Here is a 27,554-nt window from a genome sequence, read left to right on the forward strand (position 1 = left end):
CAACCACTTTTCAATGTTTCCTTTTACATATCCTGAAAGTTTCAACTTAATGCCCTCTGCTGTTCTTAAAATATTGCAGATCTTTTTTTTATGTAAACTAGATGCACATAATACCTTTTGATCTACTACAACATACCCCTCAACGTTTTCCAAAGTTCTACCTTAGTACTCTTCACCCTTTTTCGATACACCCAGAATTAAATATTGCCCGTTTTCTAGTGATATCCTGCATGTAAACAATGAGCAAATAGCATAACTTACAATCCTTGTTCAGGGGTTGAGGGGGTATGGCATCATTGGAAGTATAGCTATTACACCTTTTGACTAGTTTTAACAAAATGACAATCAAAAATTTTGATCAGTGTTTAGCAGTGGGAGAAAACTAAAACGGGCAAGGGGGGGGGGGGGGGTTATTCCCCTCCAACCCCTCTTCGACATCTCTTTAAGATACCGCGAAAGTTTCAGCTCAATACCCTCAGTTGTTCTTTAGTTATTAACGATATTCCTTCTCAACAAGCAACAAGCACATAGTATGTTTTGACTGTGTTTGGCTTTCCTCTCATAATTTCCATAAGGTTTCACCTTAATACCGTTTGCAATTTTGGAGACCCAGGATTTATCCTTATTTGTTGTCAGTGGGCAGATTGCACAACTTATAGCCCATGCCGCTGAGACTGGGGGGTGTCAACCGCAGAGGCATGGTTATTTGACCTTTGAACTATTTTTAACCAAATTAATATTTAAAAATTTTGAGCGTATACACTTGTGGAAAAAAGGGCTTAGGTGGGATGATTACTCACTGATCACTTTTGACGCTTAGAAACGACACTAGAAATTCTGATTTCCAATCGAGTGAGCCCCCTTCAAAGTTTGTACGACCAAACCTTCCATAAGATCCTTATATGTTAACCATGAACAGCTTGTATAACTTACAGCCTTTATCCCAGGGGTCGTGGGGGGTTTATCAACCCCAGAGGAACATCTATTTACACTTTTGACTATTTCAAATGGAAAGGCAAGCTCAAAAGTACTCTAGTTTTGATTGGAACCATCCATTGTGTGCACTCCGCTCTTTACTTAGGCAGCGCTATTACACTGAGTATGAAAATTTAGGCTTTACGGTTGTTATTAAATAAAAAAAAAGATTTTCAACTTCAAGTAAGGAGCGACATTAAAATTTAAGACGAACAGAAATTATTACGTATATGAAAGGGGTTGTTCCCTCCTCAACGCCTCGCTCTTTACGCTAAAGCTTGACTCTTTCTCACAGCTCTACTTTTTAAAACAATAAAAAACTTTTGTGTAAAGAGCGAAGCGTTGAAGAAGGGACAACCCCTTTCATATACGGAATAATTTCCGTTCGTTTTAAGTTTTAATGTCGCTAGAGTTGGCGCTTAGAATTTCGGTGACTATTGGGCCAGGTCGCTCCTTACTACAGTTCGTTAACACGAACCGTTTGATTCTTGGCTCCAAAATGTCAAATTTAAGGCTTAAAAAAACACAAAAAAACCAGGGTGGTAGGACTGGCAATCCTGGTGAAATTTCGTCAATCTTCGGCTCCTTTTTGTCTAGTTACGACCAAAAACGACTGCATTACCGACTTAAAGTTCTCCAACTTTTTTGTATTTGTGTGCCAGCATCATTACGTAAAGTTCATAGATTTACATGTTTCCATTTAATAGATTTCCTCTGGAAAATCATCCAAAGTATCAAAATTATAGATAATCAGATTATCTTACCAATAGATTAAAGGGCATTAAACTTCTATCATGGTGACATTACAGAATTTGGGATTCCTCTTATCTGTAAAATGTGTTGTATAAATTGGACAATCATTGCCAGCAAGTTAAGAAGTTCTCTGCAACGCGATGAAGAATCTTATAGTTCTGTTGGTAATCGTAGCACTTGCAGCAGCAACACCGGTCACGGTAAGTTTCTTTTCTTTTTTTTTTTTACTAGGACCGATCTGTTTTTTAAATTCTCTGTTCATACTAGTCAACCTTCCCTTTTCCTACCACCACTATGCGTTACATACTATTATTTATGCTACAAATTACGAAGTAATCGTTAGAAAAAGAAATATATCGATCAATCTTTAAGGGAAAGTGACATTTTTCATACTGCGTGCTGTAAATCGGATATTTTATTCTAAGTATTTTGAACATATCAGAATGTTTTGAAATGATTGGAAATATCTTATTCTAAATATTTAAGTATTAAGTATTTTAAGCATTTTTCCCCTCCCTAACGGAGAACCCCGTAAATTCTCCTGCGGAAGATTCAGCCTGAAAAATTGTTCTTACCATACTTTCATTTGAAAAATACTTTAAGTTCTAATCGTTTTTCTGATCACTCCAGAACCCCCCCCCCCCTCGTTAGAATTCTAACGAGGATTTCTACTCAAAAATTGAGTAAGCAAAGAGAATATAAGACAAATATAAAGAATTCCGTACAGAATTCTGTCAAATCCCTCCTATGTAAAATCTCCCCAGGAAGTTTCACCCTTGAAAGTTTCCCCGTGGGTATTCTTTGGACGAAATTATTCCCCTGAGAAAACACCTCCCGCAAAACACCTACCCCTCTCGAAGAAAATGTCTGTATGCTTCTCGATAACAAATACTATACATAAACAACGAGCAGTTTTATAACTTATTAAATTTAAAAAAAAATTTTTTTAACTGTAAATAATAAGCAACATTAAAACTTAAAACGAACAGAAATTAGTCCATGTATGAAAGGGGCTGTCCCCTCCTCAACACCCCTCTCTTTATGCTAAAGTTTTTTTTTATTATTTTAAAAAGTACAGTTGTAAGAAAGAGTCAAACTTTATCGTAAAGAGCAGAGGGTTGAGGATGCGACAACCCCTTTCATATACGTAATAATTTCTGTTTGTTTTAAGTTATAATGTTTGTACGTTTACATTCTGTTGTAGTTCTGAACGTTTTGGTTTTAATACAGATTTTGATTTTGGCTCACCGTACATAAATAACTGTAAACGAAATTTGCATATTAATTTTTATTTTTTGGCTAAATGGGTTTCTGAAAGTTTTGATCGGACGATTTTGACAAAGAAGGATTTTTGAAGGGAGCCTAGTTGCCCACCGATTTTTTTTGGTTACTTAAAATGGCCACTTGAACTTTTGATTTTATTTACGAACGTTTTTATTAATATAACTTACAAATTAACTTTCATAACGAACTTCTATATTTGTATATTTTTATTACGTATATGGGGGTTCGCTCCCTTGTCAATATCTCGCTCTATACGCTACAAGTTCAAATTTGGTCCAATGCCTTAAGAATGACCCCCTGAATCAACAAGGTCATTTAATTAGAATAAATAACTCTTTTGAAATTACTAAAAATGCTTTACTGAAAAGAGTGAGGTATTGAGGAGTTCACAAGCCCCCTCATATATGTAATAATTTCTGTTCGCTTTAAGTAAAAGTGTTGTTCCTTGCTTTTAGTTGAAAAAAACTTGTTTTCTTAAATAATGCTCGAAAATCCAGCGCCCCCTTCATGGATATTTTCTTCCCCTATAATAGGTTTATCCATGGAAAGATCCCCCCACGTTATCCCTCCCCTTCCCCCGACATAACCAATGCTTTATTTAAATAATGAGCAAAGTTTTTAACTTGCAGCCCTTACCCCAGAAACTGTGGGAGATTAAGTCGTCCTCATAGACATAACTATAAGATTTTTCGAATGTGCTGAAGAAAACGTCAATCTCAAAATTTTGATCCGATGACTTAGGGAAAAAATGAGCGTGGGAGGGGGCCTAGTTGCCCTCAAATTTTTGGTCATTTTAAAAAGGCACTAGAACTTTTAAGCTCCGTTAGAATGAGCTGTTTCTTAACATTCTAGGACCACTGAACCGATACGATCATCTCTGAAAAAAAACAACAACAAAAAAACAAATAAATACACTTCCGTGATCTTTCTTCTGGCAAAAAATACAAAATTCCACATTTTTGGAGATAGGAGCTTGAAATCTCTACAGTAGGGTTCTCTGATAAGCTAAATCTAATAGTGTCATTTTCATTAAGATTTTACTACTTTTAAGGTGTGTTTCCCCGTTTTTTCGAAAATATGGCAAATTTTCTCAGACTCGTATTTTTTGATAGGTAAGATTAAACTTGATGAAACTTATATATTTAAAGTCAACAATAACATCCGATTCTTTTGAAGTACCTATTGGTATCAAAATTATGTTCTTAGGGTTTCGATTACTATCGTGCCGGGTCGCTCCTTACTACAATTAAATAAAAAAAAACAAGTTTTTTTTAACTAAAAGTAAGGAGCTACATTCAAACTTAAAACGAACAGAAATTACCCCGTATATGAATGGGGCTGCTCCTTCTTCAACGCCCTGCTCTTTACACTAAAGTTTGACTCTTTCTCTCAACTCTACTTTTTGAAAAGAGTAAAAACTTTAGCGTAAAGAGCAGAGCGTTGAAGAAGGAGCAGCTCCTTTCATATACGGGGTAATTTCTGTTCGTTTTAAGTTTTAATGTAGCTCCTTACTTTCAGTTAAAAAACTTGTTTTTTTATTTAATCAATACCTCGTCAATAAGTCTTTGCATTAAAGCTTAAATTTTGTCCCCTGAATCACTAAGGCCGTAGAATAAATAGTTGAAATTACTAAAAATCCTTTAGCGTAAAGAGTGAGGTATTAGGAGGAGGTGAACCCCGTATATGCGTAATATTTTCTGTTCGTTTTAAGTTTTAATGCTACTCCATACTTCCAGTTGAAAAAACTTTTTCATATTTATTTTCTCATTGTTTTTTTAAATAATGCTAGAAAATGCTGCGCCCCCTTTATGGAAATCTTCTTCCCCCATGACAAATTCCTCCATGGAAAATTTCCCCCACATAGCCTCCTCTTCTCAACCTCCCCTTCCAACCAAAAATCCCCCTGAAAACGTCTCTACAATTCCCAATAACCATTAATATATGCAAACACTGGTCAAAATTTGCAACTTGCAGCCCCTCCCACGGGGACTGTGGGGGAGTAAGTCGTCCCCAAAGACATAGTTATAAGGATTTTCGACTATGTTGAATAAAATGGCTATCTCAGAATTTTGATCCGACTACTTTGGGAAAAAAATGAGGGTGGGAGGGGGCCTAGGTATCCTCCGATTTTTTTGGTCACTTAAAAAGGGCACTAGAACTTTTCATTTCCGTTTGAATGAGCCCTCTCGCAAAATTCTAGGACCACTGGGTCGATACGATCACCCCTGGGAAAAAGAAAAAAACAAACAAATAAACCCGCATCCGTGATTTTTCTTCTGGCAAAAAAAAATTCCACATTTTTGTAGATAGGATCTTAGAACTCGTACAATAGGGTTCTCTGATATGCTGAATCAGATGGTGTGATTTTCATTAAGATTCTATGATTTTTAGGGGGCGTTTCACCCTATTTTCTAAAATAGGGCAGATTTTCTCAGGCTCGTAACTTGTGATGGGTCTAAACTTGTCTAACTTGATGAAACTTATATATTTAAAATCAGCATTAAAATCCGATTCTTTTGATGTAACTATTGGTATCAAAATTCCGTTTTTTAGAGTTTTGGTTACTATTGAGCCGGGTTGCTCCTTACTACAGTTTGTTAGCACAAACTGTTTGATTTCGTTACCCCAAACTATTTGAAAGACCTATCCTGAGAGACTGGGGTTGGTCATGTTATCCCCAAAGGCATAGTTTTGGGATTTTACAACTATGTTGAACAAAATGGCTATCTCAAATTTTTGATCATACGCTTTTGGGGAAAAAGGGCAGGGAGAGGGACTGGCTGCCCTCCAATTTTTTATCAACATAAAATGGGCACTAGAACTTTAAATTCTCGTTCAAATGAGCCTTCTTTCAATGTCTTTCCATATCGAAATGATTCGATATGGTCATCCTTGAAAAAAAAATAGTCCCGCATCCGTGATCTTTCTTCTGACAAAAACATAAAATTTTGCAGTTTTGCTTATAAGACATTGAAACCACTGCAGTAGGGCTTTCTGATACACTGAATCTAATCAAGTAATTTTAAGCTTTTAAGTAACGTTAAGCTTAATGAGTTTTATATAGTTGAGACCTTCATAATAATTTGATCATTTTGGTATATTTATTGATATCAAAACTCCGTCTATTAGAGTTTCGGTTATTATTGAGCTGTGTCGCTATCTTGAATTCTTTGATTTTATTCAGTTCTTTACAATGTTTTACTAATACGAAAGATACCATCCACAAAATTTGCCAAAAAGTGATGGGTTGTAGCTCGAAAACGGTTTTTTTTCAAACAAAGAAGTGGAAGCAACCGCACCGTGTCTAATCACACCGTAAACCGCACCGTATCTGATGATTGCAGTAGTTGTGTTAAATTCAATCATAAGATACGAAGCAGGCAAACTTGACCTTCACATTCAGCATTTTATTCATATCACACTGAATAAAAATGGCATATAAACCGTGCTTATGGGCCATCAAAAGAATGTGCGCATGAACCTCGGAATAAAAGGCTCCATCCATGTCCAACCCAGCAAAATAAAGAAAATAATTATTTTCATTAACATTCAGTAACAGATTAGCAGCAAGGTAATGCGCGTAGTCCTGATCTTTACCACACTCAAAACCAAACAGACTGTCTCGCAGGTAGCAACTAACATAAATTTCAAAAACAATTAATAGCACAAATCTTTCAAACAGAACTCGAGGGACGGTAATACACCTAAACGGCGAGCACTGGTCAGCTGGATTTCTCTTTTTCAGAACTGGTTGCTGCACTTTTGGTGCTGCACTATGGATATTTTCAAATGGATTTTTCAAATCCATTTGAAAAATATTAGTCCGTTTCCAATAAAACGTAGAATGGAATTCAAAATACTTAGTACAAATTGAATAAGCACCACGAGATGTTTTTGTATCCAGCTTAGAAAGTTACAGTCAGGTGTCCAATAAGAGCGTAGAATAGGACTCGAAATGCTTATTACAAATCGAACAAGCAACACAAGATTTAGATATATTCTACAGAATCAAAGACCTGATAACAATCAAACAAAACTCATCGTTTGAATCACAAAGTTGAACTTTGAGCCCCCTTTCACTATCATTAGATAGAGTTGGATTAGGCTGAGTAAATTCAGCTGAAAAATGATTATACCACTAGTCAGTAGTGATTTCTGTTTCACAAAATTTGACTTAACTCTTTCAATCACTTTTCAAATTAAATTGACATCACAAGTGACCATTCTTGATAACTTGTCTATAAACGTGGCCTGATGTTGCCTGAAAACTTAATCAAAATGACGCTTCGTTTTGAGCCTATCCTCATTTATAATACTTCTGCGCTGCGTATCACATTCCTTTCATATAAGAAACCCAAGTTTCCTTGTTGTACCCTTGTGGTACAAAAAAGAAAAAAATAATACTACAACTCTATTTGAATCTGAAATGATTTTTAGATTCATGACAAATTTTCGCTCTTAAGACACACATTTAATCTCTGGAGCATGTGTTACTTTAATTTTTTAGAGCATATAAAGGTCACAAAAATGTACGTGAACAAATGAGGGGTACAGCTTAGGTGATGTACCTATGACCAGTCAAATAAATACAAAAATAAACTGTTTAAGAACAAAATATTTGATTAGATTGTTTTCATTTTTCACTGTTGTAAATTATTTATGCATTATGCAAAGTTGGCCCGCAATACGTACTAGGAAACATATTTCAATGGTAGGCCTATAGCCTTACATTAAACATAAGAACTTTCTTTAAATATAAATAGGACATTGTCTATCTGACATGAACCATTCGGGGACGTAAGTAGGCGAGGCTTAGGGCCAGCTCCCTAGAAATCCTAAATATTACTTAATCCCCAGGCCCTTCGTATTAAAGTTCTTAAACATGATTGGTTTTTATTACTGCCTTCCCTCCCCCCTTTCCAAAAAATTATCCTGTTTAAGTACCTGGAGCCATTGTTCTTTAGAGAATTTTTTTAAGAAGTGGTCAAACATGTTTTTATTTATCAATGGCGCCAGGTTTTGGCCAATGATCTCATGTTTTATTGTAGTTCTAGTAGAAATTTTTTTAGAAAATTTGTCTAAAGTTTCGAAAAAAAACAACCTTGCTTTTGAATTCGAAAAATCGAATTTGAGTAAGAAGGTGTTCTCGAATAAAGCTGGGCAAATCCTATCTTAAAGAAAACGTTTTAATTAGTTGGAAAATTTCACAGTTTGTATATTTTTGTGTACAAATCTAGTGAAAGCAATAGTCTACATTTACTACTTGTTCACTAGTAAGTATTAACTGTTCTAAATTAAGTATTGACGAATCAATTTCAAATCGCAGATGTTCGATTTTACGATCAGTCCTACAGGCTTATAAAGGAGCTGGAAGTTTCAATAAAATGTCTGATTGAGGATTTTGACACTCCTTTTCATCAGTAATTCCAAATCTAAAGGAGTTTGTATCACCCAGTTTCTTTAGACATTTAATTTGTAGCTCACTTTAATATGAGTCTATTACTTGTGCAAAGAAATATTTCACACTCCTTTTCCCAACCAGCTTTACAGAAGCAAATTTTATTTGCTGTTGTAAAAGACATTTTATTTCTTTTAAAATTTCCTTGATCTTCCAAATCAGTCACACCTAGCAAAATCTGTGTCATAATCTTCATTATCATTCATCACCAAATCAGTATCTGGGTCAGAATCATATGTTGAATCAACTTGAAATAACTGTTGCACTACTTTCCCCTTTTGGCCTACTTGCCTTTCTTTGGTGACTTCTTTCTTAGGATCTGCATTTGGATTAGGTCTGATCATCTGTGGTGAAATGATTTCCGCGACATCTTTGGATGAAAAATCAGTAGCTTCCAAGGTTTCCGCACCATTCTGATTTAAATTTTATCGACAGGAAGTGGTCTGTCTGTTACAATACAAGATGATAATTCAACTTCAGTAAAAATGTTTTCATTGAGTGGCACTAATCTAGCTAAGTTAAGGCTATTTACAATGTTAATCGGGCAGAAGGCCATCGGAAATGCCAATCCAACTAAAGAAGCAACATCATTTAATATGGTAGGATTACCAGAATAACCTGGTGTCAACGTTCAATCACTTACTTCCACATTTTAAGAGGTTTTGAAAGGTCCAAAAACAGACCTGTCTAATGGCTGCATTTTGTGAATGGTGTGGGGCTAAAATGTTGATAAATATATTCCAGAAGATTTTGCCAACGTGATCGCTTATATGGTCTTATGATTGTCGTGGTTCCCCGTCAGAAGAATCTATCGCGTAGCAGCTGCTGGCTTGGCGTGCTTAATACAGCATTCAGAAAAATCAAGAAATATTATTTCATTGGACTGCCCTGACTGGTTGGCTGCTCTGCCTGGTGGTACCAGGCAGTGCACACTACCTGGTGGTGCATCTATAAACATAAAATCTATAAACATGCATCTATAAACGTGCATCTATAAACATGCATCTATAAACGTGCATCTATAAACATAAACATAAAATGCACACTACCTGGTGGTGCATCTATAAACATAAAATCTTTAAAATTGACCCCAGGAAATGTTAACATAGGTAGAATGCTAATGTCAGCAGCATTTATGACGGCTATCATCGTAACATCTCTTTCAACAGAAGTATTACTTCCAATTTGTTCATCCCGTTAGGGACAATATATTGGATGATGTGGGAACCATTCACAAAACCGTCTTATCAGCATTTCAAATATCAGACAGTTGAAAATCATAGCAATTCAAAGCATTCTTGTAATTATTAAAGAGAAGCTTCAGAGTTTCTTTGTTGGAAGCTGTTGACCCCGCAAGACTAGTTGGCTCTGGCTTTTTCAATAAGATTTCTTCTGAGTTTTTTCTGTTATTTTTTTAACTATCGTTTACAAGAAATTTTCATTCCATAATGGAAATAACTTTTAGTATTGACGACAGCATACTGGTAAGCTAACTGCCTGAAAATTTTCAAAGAAAGACTATACTGTGTCAAGGCTGCATCCTTGACATAATTCAAAATAAACCTTTCTTATTCATGACTGAAAACCTGTTTTACATTAAAGTTTCGTTCATAAGTAAATTCGTAAAGTAAATTCGTTCTCACCAGTAAATAAGTAAGTAAAAACCAGTAAAAAGTAAACTTCTCACCAGTAATATTTCTCACCAGTAAAAAGTAAAGTAAATTCGTTCTCACCAGCCGTTTAAAGTCTTTCAAATGAAATATTAGTGTGGACTTTTTCAACTTTAAATGTCTTGCCGCTTCACTAACGCTCATTGTCCCTCCAAAATTTGTTAGACAGCTCTCTCCATACCTTCCTTGTTAATGGCAAATTTTTCCCTGTTTTCCCTGTTTTATTAAAGTTTTCCCTGTTTTAATCCTCGACATGTTCCTTAAAATAAATAGTCTAAATAAATCATGTAAAGAAATTTCAGCGAATAAATGTAATTGGTTGGTATTAAAATAAATACACTTTTTTGATTCAAGAGATTTTGTCTAACTTCTGGCTTTTTTTACAGGATTTTTTGCCTCTGAGTTGAATCTCCTTGCTGATTTGCTTCCAGATCATCTAGGCTGCTCAGACAAAAAAATGAGAGAGGAAGGAGTGCATTTTAAACCTAAATAAAGCCCATCCAAATTTAATTCAAAAACTGAAAGCAGTAATAAAAGCGTGTTTTTAAGATCCAATAAAAAAAAGCGTAAATTGAACCATTAATCGTGTTTCAGCAAACCAAGATTGCTGATACGGCTAAAGATTTTAATTTTTTTTAAATTTTAAAACAGAGATAAAACAGATTAAAACAGGGACAGAGATTTTAAAATTTCCCAGGTCTTAAGATTTTCAGGGCAAAGAGACGCCAAACGCTAGATGGCAATGGTGTTTTTTTTGAAACTAGTACCAACATCCACTCGTTTAAGCTAACCATACTCTGTGGTGTTAATCGTTTATTAATAATATGGACAAGTTTATTTCAGTTCTTGTAATGAAGTACGTATGGAATGTTGAATTTTTTGAACAAGTATTTTATCAGTATAATTTAATCACCATAACCAATTTAAACATTGTTGGTAAAAAAATTACTTTTGAAAAGAAACGTTGCCTTTGGACATTCCGATGGATTAATAGTTGATGAATAATAGGTAGATTTTAAAAAAACTCATCAAAAATTTGTTTGTATTCATTTTTGCTACGTTTTTACGAGCCGAACAGATGTTCCAAGAGGGGGAGGGCTGTCAAACCTCCCCCTGGATACGACCTTGATAATAACATAGATTTTTTTATTGTCGTTGGTCAAGTGCCGAATGTCACTTTTTTGAAATTTTGTTTTTGTCTGAGGCGTTTTTTGTCGTATAAATTAATCACCTTATCCAATTTAAAAATTGTTGGTAAGAAATTCATCTTTGAAAAGGAACGTTGCAAGTGGACTTGCTGATGGATTAATAGTCTAGGGTAAAAAAAAATGTGAAGAAGGGCAAATAAAACCTGCAAGTTTCTCATTTAGGTCTAAGTGAATATAAATCATCTATATGATGCTAAATGATCCATCTTTTTTTTTTTTAGCTTACTAATGCTTTTTTACATCATATAATAATATGCTCTACCATCGAACGGTAAAAGGTACAATATTTATTGTGGTCAAAGGTACAACATAGAACCATTATATATCAAAAGCATTCATTCAATTATAGGCTATGGAATTGAAATACTATGCTATTTATTTGCTTCAAGGTATAACTGCAATGAAAAATAGTGAAAAGTAAACCAACTGCAATTTAAAAAGACTATAATAAAGAAATCAGTACATAAAAATTCTCACTTTTAGAGATGAAAGTTTCTTGACAAATCTGGAAGCATAAAACTCCTTTTTAAGCTGTTCGGTGCAATATGTTTATAGCTCATCTTTAGATAATTTTTATTCTATGTTCGTTTTTTTTTAATTTTGAGCCCACAGCTACAAAAAACTGCATATCTATATATTTTAGAGATGAAACCATAGGAAAAGCTGCATAGGTTTTTCATTAGAAATATAATTTCCAATTTTTATTAATGATTTAAGATGTGTATGTTTCTATTAGTTTCCACTTAATCAGTTCCGACAGTCAAATCTCGTTATCACTCTCCTCAATACTTGTAATACTCTCTTTACGACCTTACTGGAACGACTTGCATCACGTACAAAACCCATGACATTATCAATTTTTAATAAGCTTTTGATTTAATCTAAACCCTTTTGTTTTTTTCGGATTCTCTTTTAAAATATTTCCTCACTGAATTTATCTCAAACCACATTAAATAAGAAATTACTCCGACCAGTACGAAATAAAAATCTACGAAGAGTTAATCGTAGAAGTGAGTGATATATTGAATTAATGCAGCCATTGAAAAATGTTTCTTAGCGTAAAGTGTATATATTTTTACAAATTAAAGCTTTAATACCATTGAAAAATAATAAAAAAAAGCATCTTGTGGTATATGTTATGATAGAAATCCACCATGGGTATCAGTCTAGACTCTAGACTGTATTCTATATGACAGAATGCAATTATTTCATTTTGGTATTTGCATGGTATTACATTTTCTTCCGCAAGATCTTGAAGATCTTAAATCTTGAATGAATATTTATTAAATCAAAACTGTACTTAAAACTTCTTAACTGTCCAGGAGATTAACATTTCTGTGAAAAAGAGGCAATACTCTCTTGAAAACTTAAAAACAAATTCATTCCTCCTGACCCTTGAAAAATTCTTATACTTTCAAAGATTTCCCTTTTTTATTTAGAGGCAAAGAGCCAGCATCCAGGGAAGACATGGCAATCTTTTACAGGAACTTGAAGATGTCGGTTGTTTTACAATGGTCGATTTGATGATCGAGGCTGGATTTACTGGCCTCTTAACTGGAGAAGGTACAGTTTTGTAAAGTATATTTTCATAGATTTAATTGGCATTTATTTGTAAATACCGATAAATAATGCCAGATTTTACGGTAGTTCATAATTGCCCTACCATCGGGACATTGAATGACTAATTTTAAAAGTAGAGGTAAGGGAGATTCTAACCATGATGTTATCTTTCTTAATAAATGGGTCCCAAGACTTTGTGGGTCCAAAAATTTTCACTGGAATATTAACTGTTCCAGTCTTACAAACACTAGTTCGATACAATCATCCCTGTAGATGTCTTAATATTTTGAGTTTGAATATTTAAGAAATTTAAAATGAGATTGTGCTATATTCATCAAGTTTGTGCCGTTTCTTATGGAGGGGAGGGTTTTTTCCATTATACAGATTTTTTCAAAATAAAAATTTTGGTATGTATGTTTAAGCTTAATGGACTTAACACATATACAGATTCAACGCCAAAAAAGATTCCTTTGATGTCCATATTTCTTTCAGTATTTCGCTTTCTAGAGTTTTGTTTTCTTTTGATGTGGGTTGCTGTTTACTTAAAGTTCAATTTATAAGCTGCTTTGATGGTTAAATATCCATTGAAGAAGACAAACTTCCATTAAACAATACGCTACATTTATTTTTTTATATATATTTATTCCACCTCAAACTGTAAACTGTATATACAACATACTTGGGATAGTTGACTATTCTGATAGGATGGGATGAGGAATCACAGAGTTCGCGGTAACGAACTGTAGTAAGGAGTGACCCGGCTCAATAGTAACCAAAACTCTAAAAAACATAAATTTTGATACCAATAGATACATCAAAAGAATCGCAATTTTGTGCTGTTTTAAAAATATAAGTTTCATCAAGTTTGGTCTTACCCATCAAAAGTTACGAGCCTGAGAAAATTCGCCTTATTTTAGAAAAAAGGGGGAAACACCCCTAAAATTCATGCAATATTAACGAAAATCACACCATCAGATTCAGCATATTAGAGAACCCTATTGTAGAAGTAATTTTGAAACAGGAGAGACTGTTAAATTATTCGAAAAATAAAAGTGACAGAACTTTCCAAATTCCATCTTACCATAAAGATTGACATATATCTAATATAGCATAAGTAAAAGTTTATAAATGTAATTTATTTAAGTTGATTCCTGATTTATTATAAAACCTCAATTGTTAACTTACGACCTTTTTGCACGTTATGACATCGTAGATTTGTAACGACCAAAACTGTGCTCGTCATTTGAACAAAATTTCAATAAATACCAATTATGAATCCAACATAGTAAATAAAAAATTCAATGTACCATAAAATCGATTGGTATCGTACGATGACTTTCAATCAGTTTATCTACTCTGTATGTCCTACTTTACACTGAATATGACCAGGATTGTCACAGAATATTTAAAAAAGGCTTGAAGGCTAGTATATAGACCTATATTTAACTGAGTGTCCTCTGTAATTAAGTTTGTTTGCTAAGGTTTAAAATCTTTGTTTCTAATGATCTATAGGTCATGCTTGAAGACGTTTCAAATTAATCTGATCTAAGATTAAGAAGCTTGGCATGAAGTTTGCCTAAAATTGAATTAGCCAAAATTCTATCCAGGTTGAAACCCTGCACATGACAATGGAAATGTTAAGCAAATCAATCTATTTTCAATTTTCAGAGGTATACACTATATTTTCACCTGAAGACACGGCTTTTGACCAGGCATTGATCGATACCCTGCTTGCTGATGCAGATCTTCTTACCAGATTTCTAAACTATCACATGACTTCTGGGAATGTCACTCTCGCCTTGTTTGAAAATGATGCAACATTGACAACGCTGGAAGGTACAACTGTACGCACTAATATCTATGACTCAGTAAGTACATATCCGTTGTACACATCCAAAGTGTTAATCATAAGTAACTTAAAACAAAGGGGACCTATGAATATTGGTGTAAACTCTGTATAGATTTCTTGAGGGGCAAGCTTTTATTCTAAAGGTTGGTAAAAATGACATAATTATAACACCAACAATAATAATAAAAAGCACTTTTACCATGGTTAAAACTGTTGAGGAGGACAAATGAAAATCTATGGAGTAACTGGGCCAAGAGACGTTAGATTGAGATCTGTCTTGGAAAAAGACCCCCCCCCCGACCTTTAGTAATTTATGCTTCTGCCTGTAAGTCTTATATGATCAACTGCAACAGTAAAAAATAATGTTTATGAAGAAAAGTGACAACGAGCAAGCAATTGCGTCAATTGACAGGAGAGGGGACAATTGGCCCTTAGATCTCATATTCACCTACCCTCCTCTTTAAAAAAATACATTTTTCATACGCTTTCATTCAAAATAATCGATTAAAAACACAATTACCAACTCACTCCTAGATTTTGAAAAGTATATTTTGCTCCCTCTCCTTACCCCTACACTTTTGTGAATTGAAGCCATTCCAGACAAATGGTCAAATATAATCATTTAGAGCTCATGAGATGCAATTTTTTTCCATTATTTAGTATTTTCAAGATCATTGTAATATACTGAAAGAAGTAATTACGAAATATTATCTCCAATCCTTGGGTCTTTAGCCACTTTTAAATTCTAAGCCAATTGTCATGATATTTTAACCTCCAAGTTTAAAGGGAGTTTAGTGAATAAACAAACAAAACAGTTTATAATAAAAGTATATTATGAAAATATAAGTTTTAAAAAAGGAAAAGGATCAATCGGTCGAATAATTTACCATAAAAGTAAATTATGAAAATATAGGTTTTAAAAAAGGAAAAGGAGCAATCGGTCGAATACTATGAATTAGGCTTCATAAAAGAAAAGTATGTTTTATGTTTTCTTATCCATGTGCTATGTGTTGAACATTAAAGCATAAAAATATATTTTAGCATAAATATAATTTAAACTTGAAAATGTAGATAATCGCCCTTACACAAGTAATGCGTTGACTTTGCTATTTAGTGGAAACTAATTAAAAACAACGTTTTTCATTAGATTTTCCATTACTATAATGAAACAAAAACTTAGACTTTTATTTTATGGTTACCATATTCTAAACAGAGAAATTTCCGTTTCAGGTTAACCTTTATACTTCTGTTGTCCAATAGGGTGTCATAGGTTTGGTTGAATTTAGTGATATATAGTGGCAAAACTTGACGTTGTCTATGACTTTTGCTGAACTAATGAATTTTGACTTCCCAGTTTGTCATTTATTGTTGACTTTTGGTTTATAATTTTTGATCTGATATGCTATTTGTGATTTTTATTGCGATATTTGTTGGTAGTTAAGTTTCTTGATGTGCGTAAAAAAATTAAAAATGGGAAACAAATAAAGTCGTTACAACTAGGTTTCATTTCAACTTTAACTTTTCAACTTTCAAGTTTATCATTATAGAATAATCAATACAAGCATCTCCTTTGACACCCACACAAAAGGCTTAATGGTCTCTGACTGTGACTTTGATTTAGGAAGCTGCATTACAGCGGCTTAATTTTATTTGATTTTTTTTAATTAATTTAAGTATCTTAATTTATTCTAATTCTTACTTAATTTAATGTCATCTATTCTAAACCTTACCCAAGATCTAAGTTTATCTGACAGACAACACTAGGTAACTGAGTAAAAATCCGAAGAAAGTTTAAGTGTATTATCGTATCGTTATCATCACCAAAATTTGCACAGGGCTAGATTAGCCAGTAGCCTACCTTAATTTCTCACAATCTTTTGTATCTGATTTACATTCATTTATTTTATGTATGCAGAGAAATTGCTCTAGATTTCCACGCTCATCTATTAACTTTTTTCTGATTTTCCTGCAGACATATACCGTCAATGGGGCAGCCGTTACAATGCCAGATGAGTGGGCTGATAACGGTATGGTACAAGTTATCAACAAAGTTCTCTTCCCTATTCCAGTTGGAGCAATTCCAACTGTACTTGCTGATGATTCAGAAGGTCGATTTACAACTCTTTCAATGTGTATTGAATTGTCTGGTCTTTCAGGAGTCCTAACTGGTAAGATTTTGCTATAATTAAGATATGTTTATATTACTACTACTAACAAGAACTCACCTCAGCACTAAGTCACCTGAGGCCAACACAGCCGCGTTAGCTCCTTCTCCATCGCAATCTGTTCAAAGCCTCCCTCCTTACACCCCCTCTCAAGGAGTTCCATTTCCCTTAAATCTTTCTTTACGACATCCTCTCAAGGACGACCTAATTTCTGTTTAGCCCTAGACGGTTGGCCGAAAAGGAAGATCTTTGACAATATATCATCCTTTATACACAGAACAAGTCCTAGCCTTCTCAACCTATCTCTTATCACAACCCTAGAAACCGGAACTGAACCAAACTTCTCGCACAGCCTACTGTCTGAAATACGGTCAGCCAGTATGGCACCCAAGAGAATCCGCAGGCAATGTCTCTGGAAAACATCTACCAAGTCTTTCTCCGCTTTTGGAGCTCCATGCTCCAGAACCATATTGACCACTATTATCACTGTAACTTCAGTATTTCTGATCCTGGATTGCACACTTATCTTCCTATTCTCCCAAAATTTGTGTAGCTGTGATAAAACACCCTGGGCCTTGGCTATTCTACTTTTAACATCTTCACTGCGCCCAACTGCCTTTACTAAGGAAGGTGAAGGTAAAGTTTACTAAGTAAAGTTACTTAGTAAGTGAAGCTATCTGCTTGAATGATCTTTTTGTTTTTCATACATAAAGACATCAGTTTAAGCAAAGATACTGGGATGTTTAATAAACCTTATTTACGAGATTTTAATAAAAAGAGTTTCAACTTACCTTCCTTTTTTCTAACAAGGTCTATTAACTTTCTCAATACAATTCAGGTCAGTAGATAGGCTGCAGTAGTCTCATGATTTCTACCTAATTTAATTTTTGAATGGTCTTTCATTTTTTTTGTTCATATTTCTCACTCGGTTTAGCTTGCTGTAAAAGGTTAGTTTTTTCTTAAATATATTACTTTGTTCCTTCCCTTTTTTGAGTTTTTTCCTTTTTTGAGAGGTTTTCTTTTTTTTCCAATAGCCAAAAATTGACCTCACTTGTTTTTATAATTGCTTTTTTTTGTCCAACTTGATGAATGTTTCTTCTGTGTCTTATGGTTTCATTGGCGATATTTAGGCAGTCACTGTTCTAACATCTCCCCTGCTGTTTCTCGCCCATCAGCCACTTCAAAGATCCAACCCTATCCAGGGTATGGACAAAAATGTCTTAGGTGACACTTTATATAATCAGGGAAAGTTCTCCCTCCTAATCATATCGGCTTTTGTCTCTTCATTTGATCAAACAGTTCGTAGTAATGAACTGTAGTAAGGAGCGATCCGGCTTAATAGTAAACGAAACTTTTAAAAATGGGATTTTAATACTAATAGATACATCAAAAGAATTGTATTTTTGTGCTGATTTTAAATATACAAGTTTCATCAAATTTAGTCTTACTCATCAAAAGTTATGAGCCTGAGAAAATTGGCCTTATTTTGGAAAATAGGGGGAACACCCCCTAAAAGTCATGGAATCTAAACTAAAAAGAGTCTATAACTAAAAGCTATAGAATCTTAATGAAAATCAGACCATCAGATTTAGCGTATCAGAGAACCTGAATGTAGAATTTTCAAGCTCCTATCTATAAAAACGTGAAATTTCGTATTTTTTACCAAAAGACCGATCACGGGTGCGTGTTTATTTGTTTTTTTTTCTTTTCCCCAGGGGTGATCGTATCGACCCAGTTTTCCAAGAATGCTGCAAGAGGGCTCATTATAAAGGAAATTAAAAGTTATAGTGTCCTTTTTAAGTGACCAAAAATTGGAGGGCACCTAGACCCCCTCCCACACTCATTTTTTCCCAAAGTCAAAGGTTCAAAATTCTTAGATAGCCATTTTGTTCAACATAGTCGAAAAACATAATAATCATGTCTTTGGGGACGACTTACTCCCTCGAAGGCCCCAGGGGTGGGGCGGCAAGTTACAAACTTTGACCAGTGTTTACATACAGTAATGGTTATTGGGAAGTGTACAGACGTTTTCAGGGGAATTTTTTTCCTGGTTAGGGAGGCGCTTGAGGGGAGGGGTTACGTGGAAGGATCTTTCAATGGGGAATACGTCATGGGAGGAGAGAATTTCCATGAAGGGGGCGAAAGATTTTCTAATATTATTTAAAACAGAAGACAATGAAATGATAAATATGAAAAAAGTTTTTTTTTAACTGAAAGTAAGGAGCAGCATTAAAACAAAACGAACGGAAATTATTACGCATATGAGGGGCTCATCTCCTTCTAAATACCTGTTCTTTACGCTAAAGTATTTTTAGTAATTTATTTTAGTAACTATTTCTTCTACGGCCTTTGTGATTCAGGGGTCATTCTTAAAGAACTGGGACAAAATTTAATCTTTAGTGCAAAGAGCAAGGTATTAAAGAGGGGGAAAACCCCCTAATCTACGTAGTAAAAATATAGGAATATAGAAGTTCGTTACCAAAGTTAATTTGGAAGTTACGTATATTTTTTATTAATAAAAACTTTCGTGAAAAATTAAAAGTTCTAGTTGTCTTTTTAAGTAACCAAAAGATTGAAGAGCAACTAGGCCTCCTCCCCCACTCCGTCCTTCTTAAGACAGTCCGATCAAAACTAAGAAAAAGTCATTTAGCAAAAAAAAAAACAAAAATTATGCAAATTTCGTTCTAATTATTCATGTGCGGAGAGCCAAAACCAAGACATGCATTAATGCAAAAACGTTCATAAATGAACGTTCTTTTTGCAAAAGTTTTTCACTGTTTTAAAAAGTAGATTTGAGAGAAAGAGTCAAACTTTATCGCAAAGAGCGGGGCGTTGAGGAGGGAACAGCCTCTTTCATATACGGAGTAATTTCTGTTCGTTTTAAGTTTTAATGTCGCTCCTTACTTTCAGTTACATAAACTTGTTTTTTTTTATTGAATGTTCCTGAAAGAGAATAGTGGTCAGTGACAGCGGTGATCAAATACTTTCAAAATTTCACTTTTAAGTGTCATCTTTCATAAGCATTTTTTCATATTGCTGACTTTTCGTCGACATCATATTAGTTTTTAAAAATAAGCATTTCAAATAGGCGAATGTACTTCTTTCTTTAACCCTCTAACATTCGGTATTTAGACCCTAAGCATTTAACCTCGTACATGCAACTCTACTAGCTCTCCTTCAATAGCAACCTGATCTTATTTTCCGGGGGTAAGTACCGGGTTTTGTGATTTACCCGCGAAAGTCACATCTGAAATTTTTGAAGCTTGGAATGCTTTTCAGTCAAATAGTATTAATCGGCTGCCTTAAGAAATCCAGGACTATAGCCTCTTTTAGGATTTCCGTATTTTACAGTATTAAAATGTGATAACTATTAACCAGAAGAGTGTAATCTTTCCTGTTTGAAGAGTTTCGACTATTAACCAGTTCGAGTCGAAAGCTCGAACTTCATTTCATTTTTTTTTTCCTAAATATTGTTTGACTAGTAACAGCCCCTTCTAAATTATCGCTTTCGCTGTTTGCACAAATGGTTACAAAAAGTTATTGAAGCTTTTAATGATGGATTGCCGACGTTTAGAAGTCACATACACCAGGTGGCGCGTGCCAAGCGTACGGAGGAACAGTTCCAAGCGTTGCGGTGACTCTTCCGTGCACGGTGGAACTGAATAGCGCACGTGGCGCTCCAAGATGTAGACCAGGTGGCGGAAAGTGGACTCCACTTTCCAATTGGTACTAACAGAAGAGTGGAATCTTTCCTGGTGGTTTTTATTTTTGTTCAAAATATTCCAACTTTTTTCCGACTTGATAAATCTGAAATAAGCTTGAACTTTGAAATTATGATCGGCAAAGCCCTTCGTGACAGAACTTCGAAGGAGTCTGAGAAGCATGTGATAAAGTTCAAGTGTACAACTAACTACAAAATACTGGTACTATATAAACCCTAAAATATAACTTAATAAATAATTTAGTCTTAAGAGTTTTTGCACGAAGCAAACTCTCCCTTGATGTTGCAAACCTTGACTTTCGTAGCCACTATCTATGCAAAAAATTATTTTGATTTTTTTCCCGTTGAAGGTGGCCCATTCACCCTCTTTGCTCCAACTAATGCTGCTTTCGATGCTCTGCCAGAAGGCGTTCTTGATGCTCTTCTTTCACAACCTGAAGGAGCACTGAAAAAAGTTCTTCTTGGCCACGTAGCTCCCACTACTATCTTTGCCACTGGGGTGACAAGTGGAGAAGTTCCATCTGCCTCAGATGATAACCTAGTTCTCAACGTTGGACCTGGTGAGTCTTGAGCTTTTATATAATATGTGGAGTGTATTTTCATAATTTAGAAACGACATGAATAAGGATTCTTAATTTTGGACATGATATTTTGGGTGTTTTGACCATAACGTTGTGGATGACATAATTTTGGGCATTTTTTAAAACACTTTTTCGTGAATCAATCACATTATGCCTTATTTCTTGAGGTAAAATTAACAGTTTCTTTTAAACCTTTTTGGTTTTATAACCTTCTGCGTGTACCTTTAAACTAGTAAACCTAAGTAAAAGCTAAGTTCTACATAATTATTGTCAAAATTTTAATTAGCTAAATGAAAATGAGAAGTACTGGGTCACAAAATTTTCACAAGTAGTTCATTTCTCTTTGTTTAAATTTAAAATTAGGAACTCAATTGATACTGGAAATATATTTACCTCTCTGTTGTTAAAAATATTCCGCCCATACTTAGTCATTTTCATCATTAGACTAAAGTAGGATCACACTAGGAACTATAATTATTCTTAAATTTATTAGAGTAAAATTATTGGACAAGTCCTTGTAAAGGAAAAAGTGTTGTAGTGGCAGAAAGGAAATGGCTTATTCCCCCCCCCCATAGACTACAATTGGTACTACTACTCTGCTAATCAGGCTTGCCACGGGAGCCAAGCTTTTGATACTACCCAAGATCATCTGAAAACACTGGCTTAAAAGATTGAAAGCCAGACTTGCCTATCATGACAAAATCAGATAAGTAAATCCTGAAAATAACTTTTTTTGGAAGAAAAAGAACATTCAAACGAAGTAAATTAATTTCTGTTTTTTACTATTTGGACGAATTTACCATTTGCCCCAGAAAAGACCCGTTCACATTAGTTTTACTTATAGTGTTTTTGGGAGATTTGATTACTTTCTCTTTTTCTACGTTCATTCAGCATATTGGAAGTACCATTTAAAATCTCAGCAGTTAATAAATGATCAAAAATATAAACCTTGATATTTTCTTGATATATTCCGTTGGATTTGGTTGACCTTCACTGAAATAGCCTTAAATCTATCACTTAGAATAGACCGAGATATACAACAAAATGTGCTTAATGGTTTAAACTTGTTCAACTTCACATATTTCAAATCAGGATGAAAATCCGATTCCACTGATTTATCTATTGTTACCAAAACCCTGTTTTCTAGAGTTCAACCCCGTTGAACTCTACCTAGTGTTCCTAGTGTTCGTACTCCTTACTCCTTACCTAGTGTTCGTAACCACGAAGCATTTTGATAACGTTGATTAGATCACTGTGAAAGAAAATGGGAAATGGGTATAACAGGAACAGTTTTTCTTTTATGGATCTACATTTTTTAAAGCAATTTGAGTAGGTACATATTATGGTATGTAGGGTGTAACTAATGTAGATTTTGAACAGAGCCGCGAAAGAAAATAGGAAATGAATATAACAGGAACAGCTTTCTTTTTTCGAGATCAGCTTTTTTTTTAAGGTAATTGAGTAGGTACATATTATGGTGTATGTGGTGTAATTAATGTAGATTTTGAAAATTGATGAGATAGAAAATGGGAAATGCGTTTTAACAGGAGGAACTTTGTTTGTTCAGGACCTATATTTTTTAAAAGCAATTGAGTAGGTACATATTATGGTATATAGGATGTAACCAACGTAGATTTTGAACATGCCTTAGCTCTATTTAAAAGCTGTTTTTGCTTGCACCATCATTTTAATTGTTTTGGCGAATAATAATGACTGAGAAGTATCTCTAAGGCGTCTACGAGTAAAATTACTCCACAAGGAAGAAGGCCTTAGGGTCCAGATTCTATCTTTGTGGAAAAATCTCAGAAAAATTTTGTGTTTAGTTGTTGTTGTTTCACATAATTCACCTGGTTTTATGTTTCTTTCAAATTTGGTCCTCCTGAAATGCCCTCCTTACATTAAAAATTAGTTTATGCATTTGTATTCCAAAGACTGTTTTGCCGCAAAATATAAAAAAGAAGCTAATAATGAACTATGTTTTATAATATATAGTCAATGATAATCCTGTTTTGCTAAAACCACAACACAGTCAGTCCACCCAGTTGATAAAAAAAAAAACATATAAATAATCCTAGTTTTTCTTTAATTTTAATTCCTCAGTGTCACTACAAATGTACAAGGCTTTATCAAAGATTAAAAAGTAAATATAAACGAGAATTTGTTTCGACCTTTTTTCAACTGTTACTTTAGGCTTTCATTTTTATTAGATTATAATAAAAGAATAATTTCTTAGACCCCACTACTTTTCCATTTACGAAAAATTAAACAAAGAAAAAATGGGTTTAATTTCGTCAAAGCAGTGAACAAAAATAAAATAAAAAAAAATACACTTTAACTATAAAAAAATTAAAAATACTCCGAATATTTCGATCCCACGTCTGGAAGCCTTTCTAATCGGACAAAAAAATTACAAGTGACAATTTAAGACTTTTTTTTAAGACATCACAAACAAAAAAAAAACGACGACTAAAACACAGCAAAAAAAAAATATATATAAACAATAAAGTAAACAAGAACAACTCATATTATAAAAAATCTCCCAGCACTGACGGTAATTTATAATAATATATTGTATTTTTTGTTCTAAAGTTATTACCATTAGAGCAGGGAGTTTTGTTTTATAATGTGCAGGCGCTTGCTGCAGGCAAATAACTCCCTCCATTAGCAAGTCAAGTGATACTGTTCTGGTTCAGTGAATACTGACTGAAGTGACACCTAAGCATGCTAGTGATTATAGAAGGCACAGAACAACTGAGTGATACGAACGCATATGACCTATTGGTCGAACACGTCAAACCCCAAACAAAAACATCAACAAGGGTGTTTTAAAGTATAAAAAATCGGTTACTCTAGAAAGAAAGCATAGTTCTCGTCTTATTACTTGTCAAATACTGTAAAATTTTATTACGATCATTGTTCAGTTCCTGATGGTGGTGATAATACTGGGAGAAAAGGAAATACTCGGAGCTTATCTGTACTGTCACTAAACTATTTTTACCAGATAGCGCAGCTGGCCATTATTAACGTCAAATGTCTCACGATTATATATTTTAGATGGTGTTACTGTCGACGCTGCAAATGTAATCGAAACTGATCTGGTCGCAACAAACGGAGTTGTTCATGTGATTGATGCTGTCATATAAAAGAGTAATTTTGTTTTATAATGATTTAAGATGTTTCCAAATAAAACATTTTATTAGCCAGGTACTGGATAACCTTTCTAGTAAATTGAAAATGTTATTAGAAGCATACAAAAACTTATTAGAAAATGTGTAGCCGAAGCGAATTAAATAAATAAACTAATACATAAAATAAACCAATACATGGGCCACAGATCTACTTTTCGAACTCTCAGCAATCATATGATCGCATACAGCACCTTGGAATCTTGCATTCCTCTCCTTCTAGAATCCAATGATTACCATATTTATTTCTAATAATCTGTTTCATTTTCCATTTCTATTCATGCATTGTTTCGGGTTTGTGAGCCATTTCGAAACAGATATCGTGTACGTGCCTGTTTACCATTTAGACATTTTTTTTTTTTACAAATTGTGCCCCAAAAGGTGTTAAACTGGTACATCAGTGATTATTTTTAGACACTTTTGCAGTCAAATACCCATTTACGTGACCACGGGCCGTTTGTCTTCATCTTCTAATTACAATCCAAAAACTCTCAAGAGCCTTACTATTATTTCCTCTCTAAGTGCCTTAGCGCTTCCTGAGTAAAGAGTGGTATGAGCAGCATGCGTTATAAATATATAATACATATACATATATATATATATATATATATATATATATATATATATATATATATATATATATATATATATATCACAGCACCTCATGTAGATGAAATTGCTATAGAAATTTCAGAAGGAGCTCATTCGATTGGAAATTGAAAGGTCTAGTGCTCTTTTTAGAAGTCAAATGAGATTGGAGGACGAAATGCCCTCTCTACCCATCATTTCCCCAAACACGTCCAATCAAAATTTTTAAAATGCCATTTTGTTCAGCATAGTGGATAACTAACGACAAGGGCTATGAGTTATTCTAACAGCCCATAGCAAACATATTCAGTTTTCATAGAAAGAGTGGTCGTATAAACTTTGGAGGGGGGGCTTACTTGATTGAAAATCGGAAGTTTTAGTGATTTTTTAAGAGTATAAATTTATCAGAGGGCAACTGGCTCTCCCCACAAACGCCCTCTTTTCCTCAAATACACTCAATTAAAACCTTAATATAGCCGTTTGTTTCTAAATAGTTCAAAGCTCATATGACAATGCCTCTAGGGTTAACACAAACTCTCAGACCCTGGTGGCAAGCGTTGTAAGTTATGCCCTGGGAGCATAATGGAAGAGGTGGTCGCATGAACTTTGAAGTAGGGTAAATTGATTTGAAATTGAAAGTTCTAGTTCTGTATTTAAGAGTCAGAGTCACTACCACGCCATTCTGGTAATAAAATAATAATTCCTTTTTCTTGGCACCCTGTTTGTAGTTCTTTGCCACAGAGACTCGACTAATTTTCATTGAAATTCTGAAGCAATTTCTATTTGACGACACGGACAAAGTGTATCACAACTTAGTTCCAGCAAATGGGCTATATAAAAAACAAATCAAGCCACAAACTTTTGAATGGTTTTGTATTAGGATAAAACTTGCCATTTAAATGAAAACATAACAAATTTCTTCAGTTTTTTAGGATAAATAGTTCTGGAACACATCATTCTTTATTTGGAACTAATAAATTACTGCATTCCCTTATTTGTTTGTTAAATTACCGACCTTTTATAGTTCGACATGGATTACTCTGGATGAAGAGATAGTTCAAAATACATCCTTTTAAAGATATATCAAATCATAATAGACATTCATTCCATATGAAATATGAACATTCATTCCAATATGAAACAAAAGAGCAAAACTAATTTGGCTTTGAGTCAAAAATGGGGTTCGACAAACTTTTTGCCTGACAATAAAGTGGTTACGTTCCAATGTCCTTATTATAATAAGTTGAACCACTACCAAAATTTAGAAGACAAGGTCCATAGGACTGCTGATTTTCTAGATTTTTTTCTCATAGAAAAATAGGGTAGGAAAAAGATTCAGGACTCTGGATATATATATATATATATATATATATATATATATATATATATATATATATATATATATATATATATATATATAGTAATTTAATAGTAATTTATTCCAGAAAAAGCCCCTGGGCCATAGGAAATTTACATAACAAACAACAAATTAACTAAAATAAATTAATACTATTTCAAGAAAACGCTCACGATGTGCCGCTGCAATCCTCACAAACATTGCTATCCTTTTAATACTCAGGAAATTTGTCTCTTTCATTCTATCTACGATCAATATCTCATTTAATTTTTCTTTACCATACATCTCTCGCCTCCATTCATTCAATTCGACACATTCAGACAAAAAATGTATCAAACTTTTATCCTGAGATCCACACATAGGACAAGCAATAGATTCTATCTTCTCCCCTTTTCTCCCTTGATACTTTTTTTTCTCACCAATCAAAAATCCATTTCCCCTCCAATCCAAATAACCCTTCTAATCCTCTCTACTTAACTTAACCTTCCAAAATACATCCTCTCCCCAACTACACTTTATCTGTCTATAAAATTTTAATGATCCTGACCGATCCAGACTTGCCCACCATATCTGGATTTCTTGGTTCTTCAGCCTCTCTTGTACCTCCCTTATTACTATTTCCTCCATATATATATATATATATATATATATATATATATATATATATATATATATATATATATATATATATATATATATATATATATATATATATATATATATATATATATATATATACATATATATATATATATATATATATATATATATATATATATATATATATATATATATATATATATATATATATATATATATATATATATATATATATATATATATATATATCCTGGGCTGGGAATTTTAACCGCCAAAACCCAATAGGCAGGTGTGTATTCTCCAGATGAGCCCTTGTGTTGGGTGGTCGCCTTTGAACTATTTATCTTATTTCTTGTTTTAAATATTCTGTATATGACGATTTATACTCACTTACCACACGACTGCCTGTCCATGAATTATTCTTTGTGGTTGATTGTGTCTGGCTATGCTGTTTGACCTATTTAATCGGAAGAATGAGTAGGGTTAAGGCCTCGTTCAAGTACTTATCTATATTAATTGCTAGAGTAGGAACACAGTCTTCCTTTCTCCTTCTGTCATTCATTTTGGATGTATAATTTTTCTTTTTTTTTCTTTTTATAG

At 33.8% G+C, this 27,554-nt stretch overlaps 1 protein-coding gene across 2 annotated transcripts in view; it reads left to right on the top strand.

Annotated features, from left to right (window-relative positions):
• The first annotated feature begins 1,787 nt into the window (after positions 1 to 1,787).
• The window catches only part of LOC136024719 (transforming growth factor-beta-induced protein ig-h3-like), a 70,674-nt gene continuing 44,907 nt past the window's right edge, over positions 1,788 to 27,554 (top strand). The window contains exons 1-6 of one of the 2 annotated variants that reach the window (XM_065700139.1): positions 1,788 to 1,928; positions 12,788 to 12,911; positions 14,577 to 14,776; positions 16,730 to 16,925; positions 20,994 to 21,203; positions 24,279 to 24,428. In XM_065700139.1, the coding sequence (XP_065556211.1) occupies positions 1,869 to 1,928; positions 12,788 to 12,911; positions 14,577 to 14,776; positions 16,730 to 16,925; positions 20,994 to 21,203; positions 24,279 to 24,367 (879 nt within the window). In that variant the 5' untranslated portion in view covers positions 1,788 to 1,868 and the 3' untranslated portion in view covers positions 24,368 to 24,428. Of the gene's footprint in view, positions 1,929 to 12,787; positions 12,912 to 14,576; positions 14,777 to 16,729; positions 16,926 to 20,993; positions 21,204 to 24,278; positions 24,429 to 27,554 lie in introns of those variants that run through there. The other variant, XM_065700140.1, reaches the window with a different exon arrangement.

The sequence above is a fragment of the Artemia franciscana genome, chromosome 3 (assembly GCF_032884065.1).
Source record: "Artemia franciscana chromosome 3, ASM3288406v1, whole genome shotgun sequence".
Taxonomy (NCBI): Eukaryota; Metazoa; Arthropoda; class Branchiopoda; order Anostraca; family Artemiidae; genus Artemia; species Artemia franciscana.